General features: G+C 60.6%; 1 protein-coding gene across 1 annotated transcript; it reads right to left on the bottom strand.

Moving 5' to 3' along the window:
* Positions 1-6,934: 6,934 nt before the first annotated feature.
* Positions 6,935-14,684, bottom strand: STMN3 (stathmin 3). Its single transcript, XM_041732088.1, has 5 exons — positions 14,575-14,684; positions 9,326-9,421; positions 8,904-9,079; positions 7,837-8,028; positions 6,935-7,320 (listed from the first exon to the last, which is right to left on the bottom strand). The coding sequence occupies exons 1-5, from the start codon at positions 14,591-14,593 to the stop codon at positions 7,261-7,263; spliced, it is 543 nt and encodes a 180-aa protein (XP_041588022.1). The 5' UTR covers positions 14,594-14,684; the 3' UTR covers positions 6,935-7,260.
* Between the last annotated feature and the right edge of the window lie 41 nt (positions 14,685-14,725).

The following is a 14,725-nucleotide window of genomic DNA, read 5'->3' as shown; positions in this document are numbered from 1 at the left end:
CCTCGCGGAGCACCTTGACCTGGAAGCCGGGCACTAGCATCCTTGTGCCTCTCGACCCGACGGGGCTGCTTACCGACAGTCCTCCGCCTTGTCCACAGCAGGCGTGGTGGTGAGGCTTCCCGCTGTCGGTCCGAGGGCCCCGGGAGCGACTGCGGCCCTCCCCTGCCTGCGCAGCGAGGGGCAGGTCCCCGACGGCGGCTCCGGCTGGGCTCTCAGAACCGGGCACGCTCGCCGGAGCCCTCCGGATCCGGGTGTGATTGCTCTCTCTGCCCACCCGTGCCCCGAGTGTGAGCGCACGGAGAAGGCAGGAAATAAATGCCTTGTTAGGGCCAAGCCATGAGCCCGCGTTCACCCTCAAGCACGGTCATCACTGAAGACCATTTCCCAAATGGGAAAGTTCAAGCAAACTTCATTTCAATAATGTTGTATTTCACTGTTTTCGTAATTTAGAGTGTCTTTAAGCCAGTGATGGAAAAAAATTAAACTTTTTTTTTTTTTTTTAAGATTAAGCTATCAGGGTGCCTGGGTGGCTCAGGTCATGATCCTGGGGTCCTGGGATGGAGCCCAGCTTAGTCGGGCTCCCTGCTCAGCAAGCAGCCTGCTTCTCTCTCGCCCTCTGGCTCTCCCCCACTTGTGTACTTTGTCTCTCTTTGAAATACATAAGATACTTTTTTAAAAAACATTAACCTGGGATATCTGGGTGGCTCAGGGTGTGATCCCAGGATCCGGGATCAAGTCCTACATCAGGCTCCCTGCATAGAGCCTGCTTCTCCCTCTGCCTGTGTCCCTACCTCTCCGTCTGTGTGTCTCTCATGAATAAATAAATAAAACCAGACAGAGGAAGAAGCAGGCTCCCTGCAGGGAGCCCGATGTGGGACTCTTCCTGGGACTCCAAGATCATGACCTGAGCCAAAGGCAGATGCCCACCCATTAAGCCACCCAGGCATCCCAACAAATAAAATCTTTTTTTTTTTTTAAGATTTTATTTATTTATTCATGAGACACACACAGAGGCAGAGGGAGAAGCAGGCTCCATGCAGGGAGCCCAACTTGGGACTCGATCCCAGGACCCCAGGACCACAACCTGAGGTGAAGGCAGGCACTCAACCACTGAGCCATCCAGGCGCCCCTAAAATCTTAAAAAAAAAAGGATTAAACTATCGAGCTTGTGTTCATGCTGTTATTTTATTATTTGGTAAATATAAGAATGGTTGTGCACAACCTGTGTCTGTTATTTCCCTGAGTTTCTCGGTGCTCGTGTTCTTGAGATAATGCCGATACAGTTAAAGAGAGAAGGCCCCAGAAGGGCAGTGGTGACGGACACCAGGCCCATATGGCATGAGACTGTGCTTACACAGCTGCCTGCTGCCGTAGCTACCTGCCCTGGGAGCTGCAGGGCCACACTTGGGTATGAGGTGGACATAAGTTCAGCACAGACCAGTGGACTGATGGAAGCATATGAAAAGTTCACTGGCGTGATTTCAGACTCACATAGTGGCCAGCTTCAAAGGAACTGCCCCACAGCAAGCTTTGGTTTGGTATTTAAAAAAACAACCTATTGGGCAGCCCCGGGTGGCTCAGCGGTTTAGCGCCACCTTCAGCCCAGGGCGTGATCCTGGAGACCTGGGATCGAGTCCCACGTCGGGCCCCCTGCATGGAGCCTGCTTCTCCCTCTGCCTGTGTCTCTGCCTCTTTCTTTCTGTGTGTGTGTGTATGTGTCTCATGAATAAATAAAATCTAAAAAAAAATAAAGAAACAATCTATTAATACACACATTCCTTCAATCATGGATTGATACCAGACTTATTCATCTGCTTCATCCATTCTAACTTTTTTCCCTAGGAAAATGTTGCTCATTTTGTTTTTGTAGTTTTTTTTTTTTTTTTTTTAAGATTTTATTCATGAGAGACGCAGAGAGAGAGGCAGAGACACAGGCAGAGGGAGAAGCAGGCTCCATGCAGGGAGCCTGACGTGGGACTCGATCCTGGGTTTGCAGGGTCACACCCTGGGCTGAAGGTGGCGCTAAACCTCTGAGCCACCAGGGATGCCCCTGATTTTTTTTTTTAATGTAAGTATAGTTGACACGATACTGTTTTTCATTTCAGAATGTTATGTTAACATGTAACAGGTGTATCATTTAAATGATTTTTTTTTAATTTTCTGGGGAGATCCCTGGGTGGCTCAACAGTTTAGTGCCTGCCTTCTGCCCAGGGCCTGAACCTGGAGTCCTGGGATGGAGTCCCACATCGGGCTCCCTGCGTGGAGACTGACTCTCCCTCTGCCTGCCTCTCTCTCTCTGTCTCTGACTGTGTGTGTGTGTGTGTGTGTGTGTCTCATGAATAAATAAATAAAATCTTTAAAAAAAAATTTCTGAGGGCAGCCCCGGTGGCTCAGCGGTTTAGCACCGCCTTCGGCCCAGGGTGTGATCCTGGGGACCTGAGATCAAGTCCCACATCAGGCTCCCTGCATGGAGCCTGCTTCTCCCTCTGCCTGTGTCTCTGCCTCTCGTTCTCTCTGTATCTCTTATGAATAAATAAAATCTTTATAAATAAATAATCAATCAATCTCTGAGTTTTAATTCCTAATGTGGTCACTGTCAATCTGTATCATCCAGATAAAAAGTTTATGAGACCAAAAAATGGGCAAAGTTTTCTCAAACGCCCCAGTACATCCATAAACTAGATGGCCACGCGGCCGCTGGAGGTTATGACGTGAGAAGTGCTAACGTTGCTGTGTGTAGTTCTCAGAGGTTTGAGCACTGGCTTCCCTCGATGTCCCTGATGGAGCAAATCCGCTGTGCAGGAAAGACGTTTGGGTGGATCAAGTTTTTTTTTCTTTGTGCTTTGCAGTGATGCAGTGAACATCTGTTACTCATATAACCAGAAAGAATATGAATGTCATAAAAATAATGCCTACTCTGTTTTTTCTCATAGTGGGCATTCTGGAGATTAAAAACATGTTAAAGTGCCTTTGAAAAATCATAAATTACGGTGAGTGCAGAAAGTCTCCGTGACTAGCAGGAAAGTTCTCACGGGGCAGGGGCTGTGCTCTCAAATCAAGGGCATTCCCTAGAGTGAGGCACACACTTGTACTAAGTAGCAAGCACTGGCTAAAATGCTGAATATGTGAATAAATGTGTGAATGTTTTTAAGTTAACCATCCTGGAGCGCCTGGCTGGCTCCGTCGGTGGAGCGTGTGACTCTTGGACTTAGAGTTGTAAGTTTGAGCCCCCGTTGGGTGTAGAGATTACTTTAAAAAGAATAAAATCTTAAAAAAAAAAAAAAAAGTAAAGCTATGTGTATGTTTCTACAACTTCTGTTTTTAGCTGAATCACGTCCCCCAAAGCTCCATTGACATCTCAATTCTCAGTAACTCAGAATGTGACCTTATTTGGCAATGGGGTTATTGCAGGCGTAATTAGCTAAAAGGAGGTCATGTTGGATTAGGATGGGCCCCAATCCAATGACTGGTGTCCCACAGAGATGCACGTAGGGGAGGTGGCCGCGTGACCACAGACATTGGTGTGATGCGTGTGCAAGCCAAAGACTCTGAGTGTCCAGCAGCAGAGCCACTGAGCTTCCCAGTCCCGGAGGAGGACACCGGCTACGTGGAGGAGGGCAAAGCTCACGACAGCACCAGCCCCCGGGGTAGGAGTGCCAACACTGCCGCCCCCCGCCCCCTGGCATTGCGGGTGCCCAGGCGAACGTGAGCAGTCGGGCGCTGACACGGCAGCTGTGTTCACGCAAGAGACACAAGGTGTGCTGGGGCGGCGGGTGGCGGGCACACGCCTCCCGGCCGCAGTGGGAAGAGCCGAGCCCCGGGTCTGCAGGAGGGCACGGCCGAGGGAGCTGCCCCGGGGCGGCGGGTGGCTCACTGAGCTCCCACCGGGAGGGCTGGCCCGCTCAGGTCTGTGGGGCTTCCAGGCCCAAAGCCCATTCTTAGGCGCTTTGTGCGGGGCCCCAAGATGACCTTTCCCAACAGCAGAGGTTAGGAGGGGCCGGGGGGACCCCAGCACAGGCTTCAGAGGAAGCGGGACCTTGGGACACCTTGATGTGGGGCTTCCGGCCCCAGAACCGTGACAGAGTACGTGTCTGAAGGTCGGGTCGCCAGCCGTCGTGCTGGTCACAGCAGCCCTGGGACCCCGCTGGCACCTCGGCCGAGGAGTAAGGCCCGGGCAGTGCTGACGCTCCCACCCTCGGGCCTCTGCGGCCTCCGCTGGGCTTGCCCGGCACCAGGCGGCCCTGCCGCGAGACTGTCCCTGCCACCAGACACCGTCTTCTGGGGCCGCCGCAGCCCCCGGGCGCGGAGTGAACACGCGTGTCCGGGCCGTAGGTCCCTCGGGCAGCACCGCGGACCTGCTTTTAATCTCTGCGCAGGGGATCCCTGGGTGGCGCAGCGGTTTGGCGCCTGCCTTTGGCCCAGGGCGCGATCCTGGAGACCCGGGATTGAATCCCACGTCGGGCTCCCTGCATGGAGCCTGTTTCTCCCTCTGCCTGTGTCTCTGCCTCTCTCTCTCTCTCTCTCTTTCTCCGTGTGACTACCATAAATTAAAAAAAAAAAAAAAAATTTAAACTCTGAGCAGAGTCTTGCCGTCCGTCCTCGTTGCGGGTGGAGTCCCCTGGGGCCGGTCGCCCAGCCGAGGACGTCCACGCGGCAAGGACCCAAGGCCGCCTGGGGCCCCGTGGGAGCACCACCCGCCCAGCCCAGCCTCCAGCGAGCAGGGCCTCAGCTGGCGTCGCGACTGCAACCTCAGGGGGTCCCCGCACAGGCCGCGCAGCTCCCGGATTCCTGGCTTAGGGATGCGGCTGGCCGCGTGAGACACGGTGCTTGAGGCCACTAGTTACACGGGAGGAGGTAACCGAGGCAGGCTTGGCTCCCAGTAGGACCCCCGCTGCAGGGACGGCCTGGGGTCTGTGGAGGGGTCCCCATCCGTGCCCCATGCAGAGGCTCCACGCGGTGAGTGTGTCAAATGCTGTCTGTCCCTAACGGCTGACTAGGGCCCCCTGAGGGTTGGGGCGCCCTGGCCCCTGGTCACCTGGTCCTCTGGGGATGTGCCTGTACGTGGCACGCACGTGTCTGTGTGCCCAGAGTCCCGGCATGCAGAGCTCACGCCTCATAAAAGTATCTTCGGCCTCTCCCGTCCTCTCCTACTGCTCTCCTGAATTTTGCTCTTGCAGGTTTCCGACGCCTGTGCCTTGGGGGGCTGCATGTCCCAGATCCTGATTTCCCACCTCTCCCGGGGCAGGGGGAGGAGGGGATGTGGCGAGAGGTCCTTGGAGCCTGGGGAAGTGGCCAGGACTGCCCCAGGAGAGGCCCGGGAATGGGGGGAGCGGTCTCTCGTGATCCTGGGGAGCCGGCACTTACCCAGGGCCTGAGCGTAGCCTCCTCTCTAGCAGAGGGGTCCCTGCTGGGCACCCCCAGGGCCTATTTGGGTCCTAGAGGACAGGCCCACCACCCGTGAGTCTGGGGCTACACGCTCACAAGGAGCGCCCCGTGACCTGTCTGATCCCACAGATGTAGGATGCACGTGGGGACAGTACAGCCACTTAAACACACAGGTTTTGGGGTTTTTGTGTCTTTAATCATTCAATTTAATTTTAAGTTCACTTTCACTACGTGGATGAGATGGGTACATATCACACTAGGCTTCCACTACAAGAGAGCTGCCACTGCGGAAAGGAATCCAGCCCTCCGTTCTCTTTCCGTTTCCCTTTCTGAGTCCCATAAGCACGACACGTGGGACAACTGGGTTCCAATCCTGGCTTGTCACTCCCCTGGAGGCTGTGTGGGTGGGGACGAGGACAGTGGCATGGGTCACTACTTCCCTATTGTGGGGGATCAGTATCCACTGCGCTCTCTGGCTTGCCCTGGGAGTCCACTGGTGGTGTCCCTATAGGTTTCTGCAGGATGGAAGCCGGTGGGGGGGGTGCTGCAAGCCACCTGGTTTCTGAAGTGCTGGCTCTGTCCCCTCATGCTTTCCACCCAGAGGATGGTCAGCAAGGACCCTGCCTTCAGTACTCCGCGAGGGCTGGATACCCCCCATGTCCAGCAGGCGACAGTCCTCAAAAGCTGGTGCTGGGAATCTGGAGATTCCGCCTAGGCTGAGGGAGGAGATGGAACCCAGTCCAGGAAGGCTTGGCAGGAGAGGCCTGGAGCCAGAGGGGGCCGTGGGTCAAGAATGTCAGGGATGGACTAGGCAGGAAGGTGCTGGGGGGGGGAACCCCGCCCCCCAGCATCTGAATCTGCAGGCAGCTGGTCGCCGACTCCCCCTGCTGTTTGCTCCCGGGGGCACTGGTGACTGCCACTCACACCTCGCTACACCTGTCCAGAGGTGAGCCTGAAACCTGCGTGGCCCGGAGCGTCACGGGAGCATCCTTCTACCAGGGTGAGGGCCGGGAAGGGGCAAAGACCCCAGAGGGCTCTAAAGGCGGGGTCCTCCAAGGGTCTGTAATGCCCCGGTGGGGGGGGGGAGGAGCGGTGACGGAGGAGGGCACCCCTGGGAGTGTCAGGGCACCCCCAACCCGCGAGACCAGGGTAGCTTGCTCATGGGTCCCCGGTGGGGAATGCCCACTCCCCTGAAGACTCGGCCAGGCCACATCCCCCTCAGCCCACTCCAGCCACAGGCAATGACTGCAGCCTCCCAGGCCAGCCCAAGCCTCCGACTGCAAGCCAGGTGGTCTCAGAGGACCCCCACCCACTAATTCCAAACATTCCACTGCACAGGTGGCTCCCATGGCTGGCCATAGTGACAGGCTGACCTGGCCACACACTGCCCCGTCACCCTTCTTTCTCCACCCCCACCCGTGTGCTCAGCCCCTCCCCTAGAAGGACTTGCAGGTGGTGTGGCCTCTGCCTGTGGGCAGGGGGCTGGCTCAGGGGATGTGCCCTAAGTGACAAGGTGTTCGCAGGACAAGCCAGCATGAGGACCCAGGTGTTCCTGCTACCACCACTGGATTTATTGAGGCTGTCACCACATCTGCTAAGAGGGCCACCAAGAGGGGGCCTGGCCAGTGCCTGGCCTGTGCCTGAACTGAGGGATCGTGCCACGCCCTGGTGGCTCCTGGAGGGCGCGCCTGTGGAGAGCGACATGCCACGAGGACTGGGCAGCTCAGAGCGGAAAGAGAAGCAGGAGCTGGGAGTGCAGGGGAGGAGGGAGCAGGAACAAGAGTTGCATCTAGACAAAGTGGGACAAGACGAAACCAGAGCCCGCGTGTGTGGACGTCTCCTCTCTGGATCCAGGCGCCTGCGGCCCGCAGCCCCTTAGCCAGACATCTCCTCCCGCTGCCCCTTGTTCCTGCGCACTTCGGCGGCGTGCAGCTCCTGCGGGCACGGGGGGGGGGGGGCAGAGCAGGCCTCAGGGACCCTCCGAGGGGCAGGAGAAGCCACCGAGGAGGACACCTTGCCCAAGACGAGGCCCGCAGCACCGCCGCCCCAAGTGTGCCCTGAGTGTGGCGCTGGCCCTGCTGCCACACGGTTGCTCCCCAACCAGAGAGAGCTGGGACTCGGGGCCGTCCTGCGGTTTGCAGGCTCCAGGGGACCCCCCCCCCCCCCCGGGCAGAAGCAGGGGCCACTCCGGGCTGGGCTGTCTCCGGGCAGGGCGGGGAGCAGCGGGGCTGCGGGTGCGCTGGGAAGGGGCCGCGGGGGAAGGGGGGTCCTGGGGCTTCCCTGGCCCCGGCCCTAACGCAGCTCCTCCCTCCTGTGGCTCCGACCCCATGCGCGTCCTTGGGGGCTTCAGACGGAACGACGGCCCCGGGTCACCGGGCCGGGCCTGGCTGTGGGCGCCGAGTCCCGTGCGCACCCCCCGCCGCTGGGGTTCCCGGGTGCCGCCCCGCGCACCTTCTCCCGCAGCCGCTCGCGCAGCGCCGCCAGGTGCGCCTCGCGGATCTCCCTGCTGAGCTCCATCTTGTGGTTGAGCCTCTCCTCGGCCAGGCGGCTGAAGTTGGTGCTGTCCTCCTGCGCTTTGTGCAGCACCTCGCGCTCGTGCTCGCGCCGCTCCGCCAGCTGCTTCAGCACCTGCGCCTCCTGCGTCTGGGGGGCAGGTGAGCGTCCTCCCCCGCCCCCCCACCCCCGGGCCGGGCTTGGGCGCCGTGACCCGGGGGGAGCTCAGCCCCACACAGGCCCGGAGCCCCGGGGCGGGGCGGGGGGGGGGGGCAGCCACGGGCCTTGGCTCCCGCCGCCTCCCAGGGGCCGTGGGCAGCTCCGCTGATTCAAAACCTCCGGGCTGTCGTGGAGCCCGCACCGTGTCCCCCGACGGCTGCGCCCCGAGCGCCAAGTAGGTGCTTGGTAGGCCCGGGCTCCGGCTGCGGACACTCGGGCTGCTGGTCCCCACCGTCCAGCCCTTCTGGGGCAGGGACCGCCTGGTGGCCCGCAGAGAGCTGAGGGGCGCGGGCCGCCGAGCCCACCCACGTGTGGTCACTGCTGTCCACCCCCCGCAGGCCCAGGTCCCCAGGTGTCACGGGGACATGCTCTAAGGGACTTGGAGCCAGACTGCACTCGTGTGTGTGTGTGTGTGTGTGTGTGTGTGTGTGTGTGTGTTTCCGCCTCCGTGAGGCTGGTGTGAGGGGAAGAGGCACTTCTCCCAGGCCCGGAGCTCCCAGCAGGCCTGGGCTTGCGGTCCCCAACACATAGGGGAGTCCCCTTCGTCCCCCTTCCCTCCCCTGAAGAGGGATGCCAGCCCAGGCTCAGGTCCCAGGGCCCCCTGCTGGCCATGCCCAAGGACACCCCGTTCACCTCCCTGTCCTATTCTCATCTCCCAAGAGGAGAGCAGGGAACCACGAGACCCTCTTCGTCCCCCTGCAGCACCCCCCCAGCCAACAGCCAAGTGGCGGCTTGGAACACTCTGTGCTTCGGGGACCCATGTGTCCACCCTCATCGGGACCTGGGGGCAGAGGCGGGCTCCTCACCTTCCTTCGCTCCTCAGCAGCCTCCAGCCGCTTCTGCAGCTCCTCCAGGGAGGTGTCCTTCCTCTTGGGGGGAGAGGAGAGCACTGGGCTCTCGGGGGACAGGTCAGAAGGGGACTTGAGGATGACCTCGAAGCTCTGGCCAGAGGCCCTCTTGTCCAGCTGCTTCACCTCCATGTCTGCAAGACCACACGGGGGCTCAGGCTCTGAGGGGACACGTTCCCAGCTCCTGCCCAAATCCAGGGCTGCAGGAGGGGATGCGGCTGCTCACGTGGGACTCCCTGGCCTGAGCCCCCAGGGCCGCCTCCCACCCGAGGCCCGCTCTCCAGACGCCAGCTGAGCCGAGGTGCGGGGAGGTCGCCGGAGAGGCTGCGGGAGCAGGGAGCAAGGGGAGGAGGAGGGCGCCCACCAAGCGGGGCACTCACCCCCGTACTGGTAGATGGTGTTGGGGTGCGGCTGTGAGTAGAAGCAGGAGCAGATGAGCGACAGCACCGACAGCTCCTTCATCTTCTCCTTGTAGGCTGTGGGCGTGAGGCCAGCAGTGAGGGCGCCGGGCGCCGCCGTCCTTCCTCCCCAGCACCCCCCACGCTGCGTCTCTCTGGAAGCCTATTCTCTTGCCCCCTACACCTCTCCTCTTCCCGCCCGAAGCTGACCAGAAGGGGGCCTGGTCCGTCCCTGGGCGCACCCCCCTGGGCTGTCCTGCGTTCTTTGCTTAGCATCCGCCTTCTTCCTCCTTTTCTTTCTCGGCATTTCTGCCTCTTTCCTCTCTGTGGCTGTGTTTTGTCCGTCTCCGTTCATCCTCCTTCCTGACTCCTTCTGCCTCTCTCTTTCCCTGTCTCCGTGAGTCTTTGTCACTGTGTATTTCCCGGAGTCACCCTCCCTGGCCCTCCTTCCTCCCCTTTCCCTCTCACAGGTATTAACCACCGTACTCCTGCCTGGGCCAGCACAGACGTGGAGCTTCTGCAGGCAGCACCTTCTTGGCCTGTACATGTGGGTGAAGCCCTCAGACTTCCTCCTGTGAGCGCCCCCACCCCCGGTTAACCCATGACCCAGCTGAGACCCCGAGATCACCAGGCCGGGGCTCTCCATCGGGCTCCAGCCAGATGCAGGGAGCTGTCTTGCCCACCCAGAAGAGGAGGTGAGCTCGCCCACTGAGGCCCCGCACCCTGGCAGGTGAAGCGGAGGAGCCCACTGCCAGATGGAAAAGATTGAGCTCTTTGTGACCTATTCGTGACAAGCCAGGCCCCACGGTAGACATGCTGGCCCGGTGTCTCAATAGGGCTTAACAATCTTCGAGCCCAAGACTGTCCCCCTGCTCCACTGAGATGATAGTGGGCCCTGGTGGCTACGGCGACTTGCCCAGAGCTCCTCAAGTGCAATCCCAGGTGGTCCGTGTCCTTTCCACCACTCCAGCAGGTCCCAAAGACTAGGAGGCTCAGAGACCCATCCTCCCCCCTCCCTAGCTGGAGAAGCTGGTGCAGGTCTCCAGAGAGGGGGTCTGGCTTCCATGAAGTGATCTTCCAAGGAGCACAGATGAATTTGGACAAAGGGTTTAGATGAACAAGAAACTTCCTGATCAAATTTCACACCGGAAATGTTTTAAAATTGAGGTAATGTGAGTTCGGGAAAAGTGTTGGTATAGAAACAGGACACGGGACAGAAATTATCAGGCTCTTGTCTGAGGGAACAGCTTGTGGTGAACAGGGTTTTCCCACAACCACCGCAGAGAACTTTGTCATTTGATCTAAATGTCCTGATGACCCGGGTCCTCCTAGAGAGAGCCCCAGAGACTCTACAGGGAGCACGAAGGAATCCCGGGCAGGCAGCAAGGAGAGCCTTTAAGGGGTGTGGAGGGGAAGCAGGGCTAGGATGTGCGTCTTGGTCATTGGCTTCGGGAGGCTGGGAGGCAGGGGGGCCAGGGACACAGGCCTCAAAGGGGATTTTGGCTTGACTTGTCAGTTTTATTTTTTCACAGGCATAATCTATTTGTGCATTACTTGTGCTATTAAAAGTTGACTTTAAAAAGTAGGCAGAGGAGTACGTCACACTACATGGCTGGGGAGTTAGAGCGAATAAGACGAGGCAAGGCCAGCTCTTCAGAAGCAGCAGACCGGGAGACATTTGGGCACTGGGAAGGCCGGGGAAATAGCCGGGCCCCTGCTCGAGGGAGGGTCAGGAGGGGAACGTACTTGGATCCTGGGAGAGGCCACGAAGGAAGGGGCTGGTCTAACCCTGCCGCCACCCGCCTCCTGGCAACAGGCACTGCCTCTCCCACCCTCCAGGTAGCCTTTCTTCACCACGCGGGAACCCCCAAATGAGTTTAGCACATAGGCGGGGAGCTTGGGGCCTCACAGCTGCTCAAGCTCCTCTCGGCCTTGAGAGGAAGTGTTCCCAGGAAGACGAGCACTTATTAGAGAGGAAGAACACGTTTACAAATATCGGGGCAGCTCCCTTCTGAATAACTGTCACCCCTCAGCAGGAAGGGAGGCTGGGCAGCTGAGAGCACCGCACTGCTAGGATAGAGGGGGGAAGGATGGGGGGTGTGCTGGAGACTGAAGTCAGAGCTCTCGGAGCCCTGGGGGCCAGCGTCCAACCAGAAAAGGGGAGGACTGTGTCCCGCGGCTGGTAATAGGGATGCAGCTTAGTGCCTGACGGTCACAGAGATTCTCCAGCTTTGTTTCTCCCAGGCTGATGGCCCACGAGGAGCTTCCTTCCCAGAAGACTCATCTGAAGGAGCCATGTGGGAAGGGGCACCCCCAGAAGGGGGCTTGGGAGGGAGGTTTGCTCTGTGGTCTGGCTGTGAGTTGGAAGGGACTGGGCAGCAGGTGGGGAATTGGCCAATTTATAGAGCTGGGGCTGGAGAGCAGGGCTGGGCCCAGCAGCTCAGAACAGCGGTGACACCTGTGTCCTCAGAGCTGGAGGGGCTTGAAGGCCATGTCTCCCTGCAGAGGGGAGAGGTCGAGGCCCAGACCCTTCTAGGCACCTCACCATAGACAGCTGGGATGTGTTTCTCCACATCACCAGCCAGGACTCGTCTCTTCCTTCCCATCACTCACTTCAGAGAGTCACTAAAAACAAGTCTCTGCCATGAGCTGCATTGCTTTCGTCTCCTTCTTCCTTTTCATAGTAAATGTGAAGTATGCAAAAAAAATGCACGATGGCCTTTGGATGTTTAGGTCCTAGATGAGCAAGAGTTAGAAGGCACCAGGTCAGCCTACGGCGGCACAGAAACCATAATGGCAGCACTCATGAGGTGAGTCCCAAGTAACCCTTAAGACCAGCCGACAGAAACCCTTGTCGGATTCATTTCTACCGAGGGAAGAGAGAGAGGGGGAGGGAGAGTGAGTCCCAGACGGCAAGGAGCCCACCCAGAGTCACAGCACGACAGCATGGGAGCCCGGTCAGGACTCCCAGCCTCCGACTGCACCTTCCTGGTGGGAGCCTCACGGCGGTGGGGAGGGGGTGCCTATCCAGACGTGGGAGGGCTGAGTGCCCACAGATGCCCACACCCCTAAAAGGGTCCTGAAGGCTGCTAATTGCTTCCTGACAGGTGGAGCTGATTGCTACTCGGGCCGCCGTCCCACTAGTCAAAGTCAGAAGCAGGACTCTCCAGCAGATTCGCCTTTCTCTGGGCAGGAAACTCTGGGAAACGAGGCTGCAAGACTCATACGGCCCGGCATGGACTGGGCTCCCGCCTCTTGCCGGGCACTAGGCCAAGCACCTTGCCTGAAGTACCCTGTTCATCCCCCAGAGCACGCCCCGGAGGGGCGCTGTCACTCTCACCCCCATCCGGGTGAGGCCCTGAGGGTTTAGGTCGTGTGTGCGAGCCCTCTCAGCTCCACTGAGTTGCAGAAGGAGAGAAACATGAGCACGAGTCTACAAAAGTGTGTGAAGAGCCGAGCGGGAAGGCCACCAGACACGGCCACCTCCCCAGGAGTCCCACCAGCACAGCCGTCAGCAGGCGCTCAAGGGAAAGGTGGAGCGACAGCTCTTCAGCCAACAGAGGAAGAGAGCGCTGAGGTCCACCTTGTGCTGACGACAAGGTCATCAGACAAGACTCTTCACCTCAGTCACCAAGACGAGATGAAGCCCGCCAGCGAGCTGGGGCAGCAGGCCACGAGGCAGGGAAGGTCAGTGGCTGCTCCAAGCAGGGAGGCCTTTTAACAGACAAGCCCCTGGGATTCACTCCAACTGATTTTGGCCACAACTGACGTGCCCACGCAGCCAGTTCCGGGCCAGGCCCCCGCCTGTCAAAGCTCGATGGAGGTGAGCACAGCCGTGTACACGTGTGGGCTGCACTGATGACGACACGGGAGGCCCAGCCCTGTGACTCTGGCCAGGGGCACTTCTCCAGCTGGCACATCGCACATCTATGAGGCGGTGGCCGTGCTGGACAAAACTGATGGCGCTTTGCTTTCCCTCTTCACGCCAGCAGCAACGTGGACACCCAGAAACACCCTGGGACGCAGCGTGGGTTGCCAGTGCTCCAAAGCCTGGCGGTGGAGACAGGGCTGGCGCCAGGGGGCCGGGAGGTCAGAGCCTGCGCGCCCACCCCGGGGGCCATCGCCAGGGCAGCTTTGGCTCTGTCCCCTCATCACCTACCCTGTCTGCCTGTCTGTCAGGCAGGAATAAAGCCCATTGAGGAAGGTTTTTACGGAAGAGGCGAGGTAAGAGAAAAGGCGGAGAGCATCTCCCACCCATGCTCGTTGTCTCCCACTGGGGCACGATCCTGAGCCAGGGCCCCAAGCCCTGCCTTGACGGGGGCACTGGGGTGGCACTCCGGCCGTGAGAAGGACAGGCCACGCTCCGTCCCTGCCCAAAGCTGAGCTGAATATCTCCGAGGAGATCAACAAGAGAGAGCAGGGGGCAGGTGAAGGCCCGGGTGCAGGAGGGGTGTGCTCAGTGACACACGTGGCCAGGTGCCACCTGGGGCTGAGGCTGGACACGGCACACGTGAGAGTGGAGCTCGGCCAAAGTGTGTGTCCCCCCCGGAGGGAACCAGGCAGGCTGGGGAGAGGGGACCCCCAAGAGGGAGGGGAGGGTGGGTTGGGAGTGGAGCTTCGGGTCCAGGGGGAGAAGGGGCGTTGCTGGGGGAGCTGCTGCCCCGACGTCCCCCCGAGGCCGAGGGCGCAGAGATGAAGTGGGTCTGGGGCGGCCAGACGGGGCAGGGTGCCCCCGGGGAGCGAGCCCTCCCCGCCGGGGTGGCGGCAGCAGGGGAGGGAGGGGGTCGCGGCCTCGGGCGGGGATCCGCAGCCTGGGAGGCGCGCGGCGGCAGGAGGGGCGGACGGGGGGAGGCTTGGAGGCGGCCGCGGCCCCTCCTCCCCCAGCCCCGCTGCGCCAAGGGCGGCGGCTGGCGGACCCGGCTGCGCGGCGGCAGGGGGGGCGGCTGGGCCGGGCTCTCCTCCCCCGCCTCCCCGCGGCGCCCTCCAGCCCCGGAGCCGCGGAGGCCACAGCCACCCTGGGCGGGGGCTCCGCCGGGCGCCCCTGCCGCCCCCTCCCTCGGGGCCAGGGCCCGCCGCGGTCCGCGCCTCCCCACCGCCCACCCAGCCGCGCCTCCAAACCCGCCCCGCACCCCGGGGGCTCTGCGGCGCGGCCCCCGCCCTGGGGCGCCCGGTGCTCGCAGCCCCGCAGAGCGCGGGCGGGGGGCGCCCCGGGGAGTCGGCCCCGCGCCTACCGGACAGGGTGCTGGCCATGGTGCTGGCGGCGGCTGCGGAGGCCGGGAGGCGCGGGCGGCGGCTGGAGCTGCAGTCGGCGAATGCTGCAGTGCCGGGAGGGGAGGGAGGGAGGGAGGGAGGGCGGGAGGCGGGCGCAGAGCGAGGAGAGCG

The sequence above is a fragment of the Vulpes lagopus genome, chromosome 18 (genome assembly GCF_018345385.1).
Source record: "Vulpes lagopus strain Blue_001 chromosome 18, ASM1834538v1, whole genome shotgun sequence".
Lineage (NCBI taxonomy): Eukaryota > Metazoa > Chordata > Mammalia > Carnivora > Canidae > Vulpes > Vulpes lagopus.
The sequence above is the reverse complement of the archived record's forward strand: the minus strand, read 5'-3'. Positions and strand labels throughout refer to the sequence as shown.

Bases quoted from the DNA above. Each gene is read 5' to 3' on its own strand.
- STMN3 (XM_041732088.1), bottom strand. The intron at 8,029-8,903 runs GTGAGGAGCCCG...CCTGCCCCCCAG, and splicing joins CTGCTGAGGAGCGAAGGAAG to ACGCAGGAGGCGCAGGTGCT. The intron at 7,321-7,836 runs GTGCGCGGGGCG...CCGTGCCCGCAG, and splicing joins GCGAGCGGCTGCGGGAGAAG to GAGCTGCACGCCGCCGAAGT.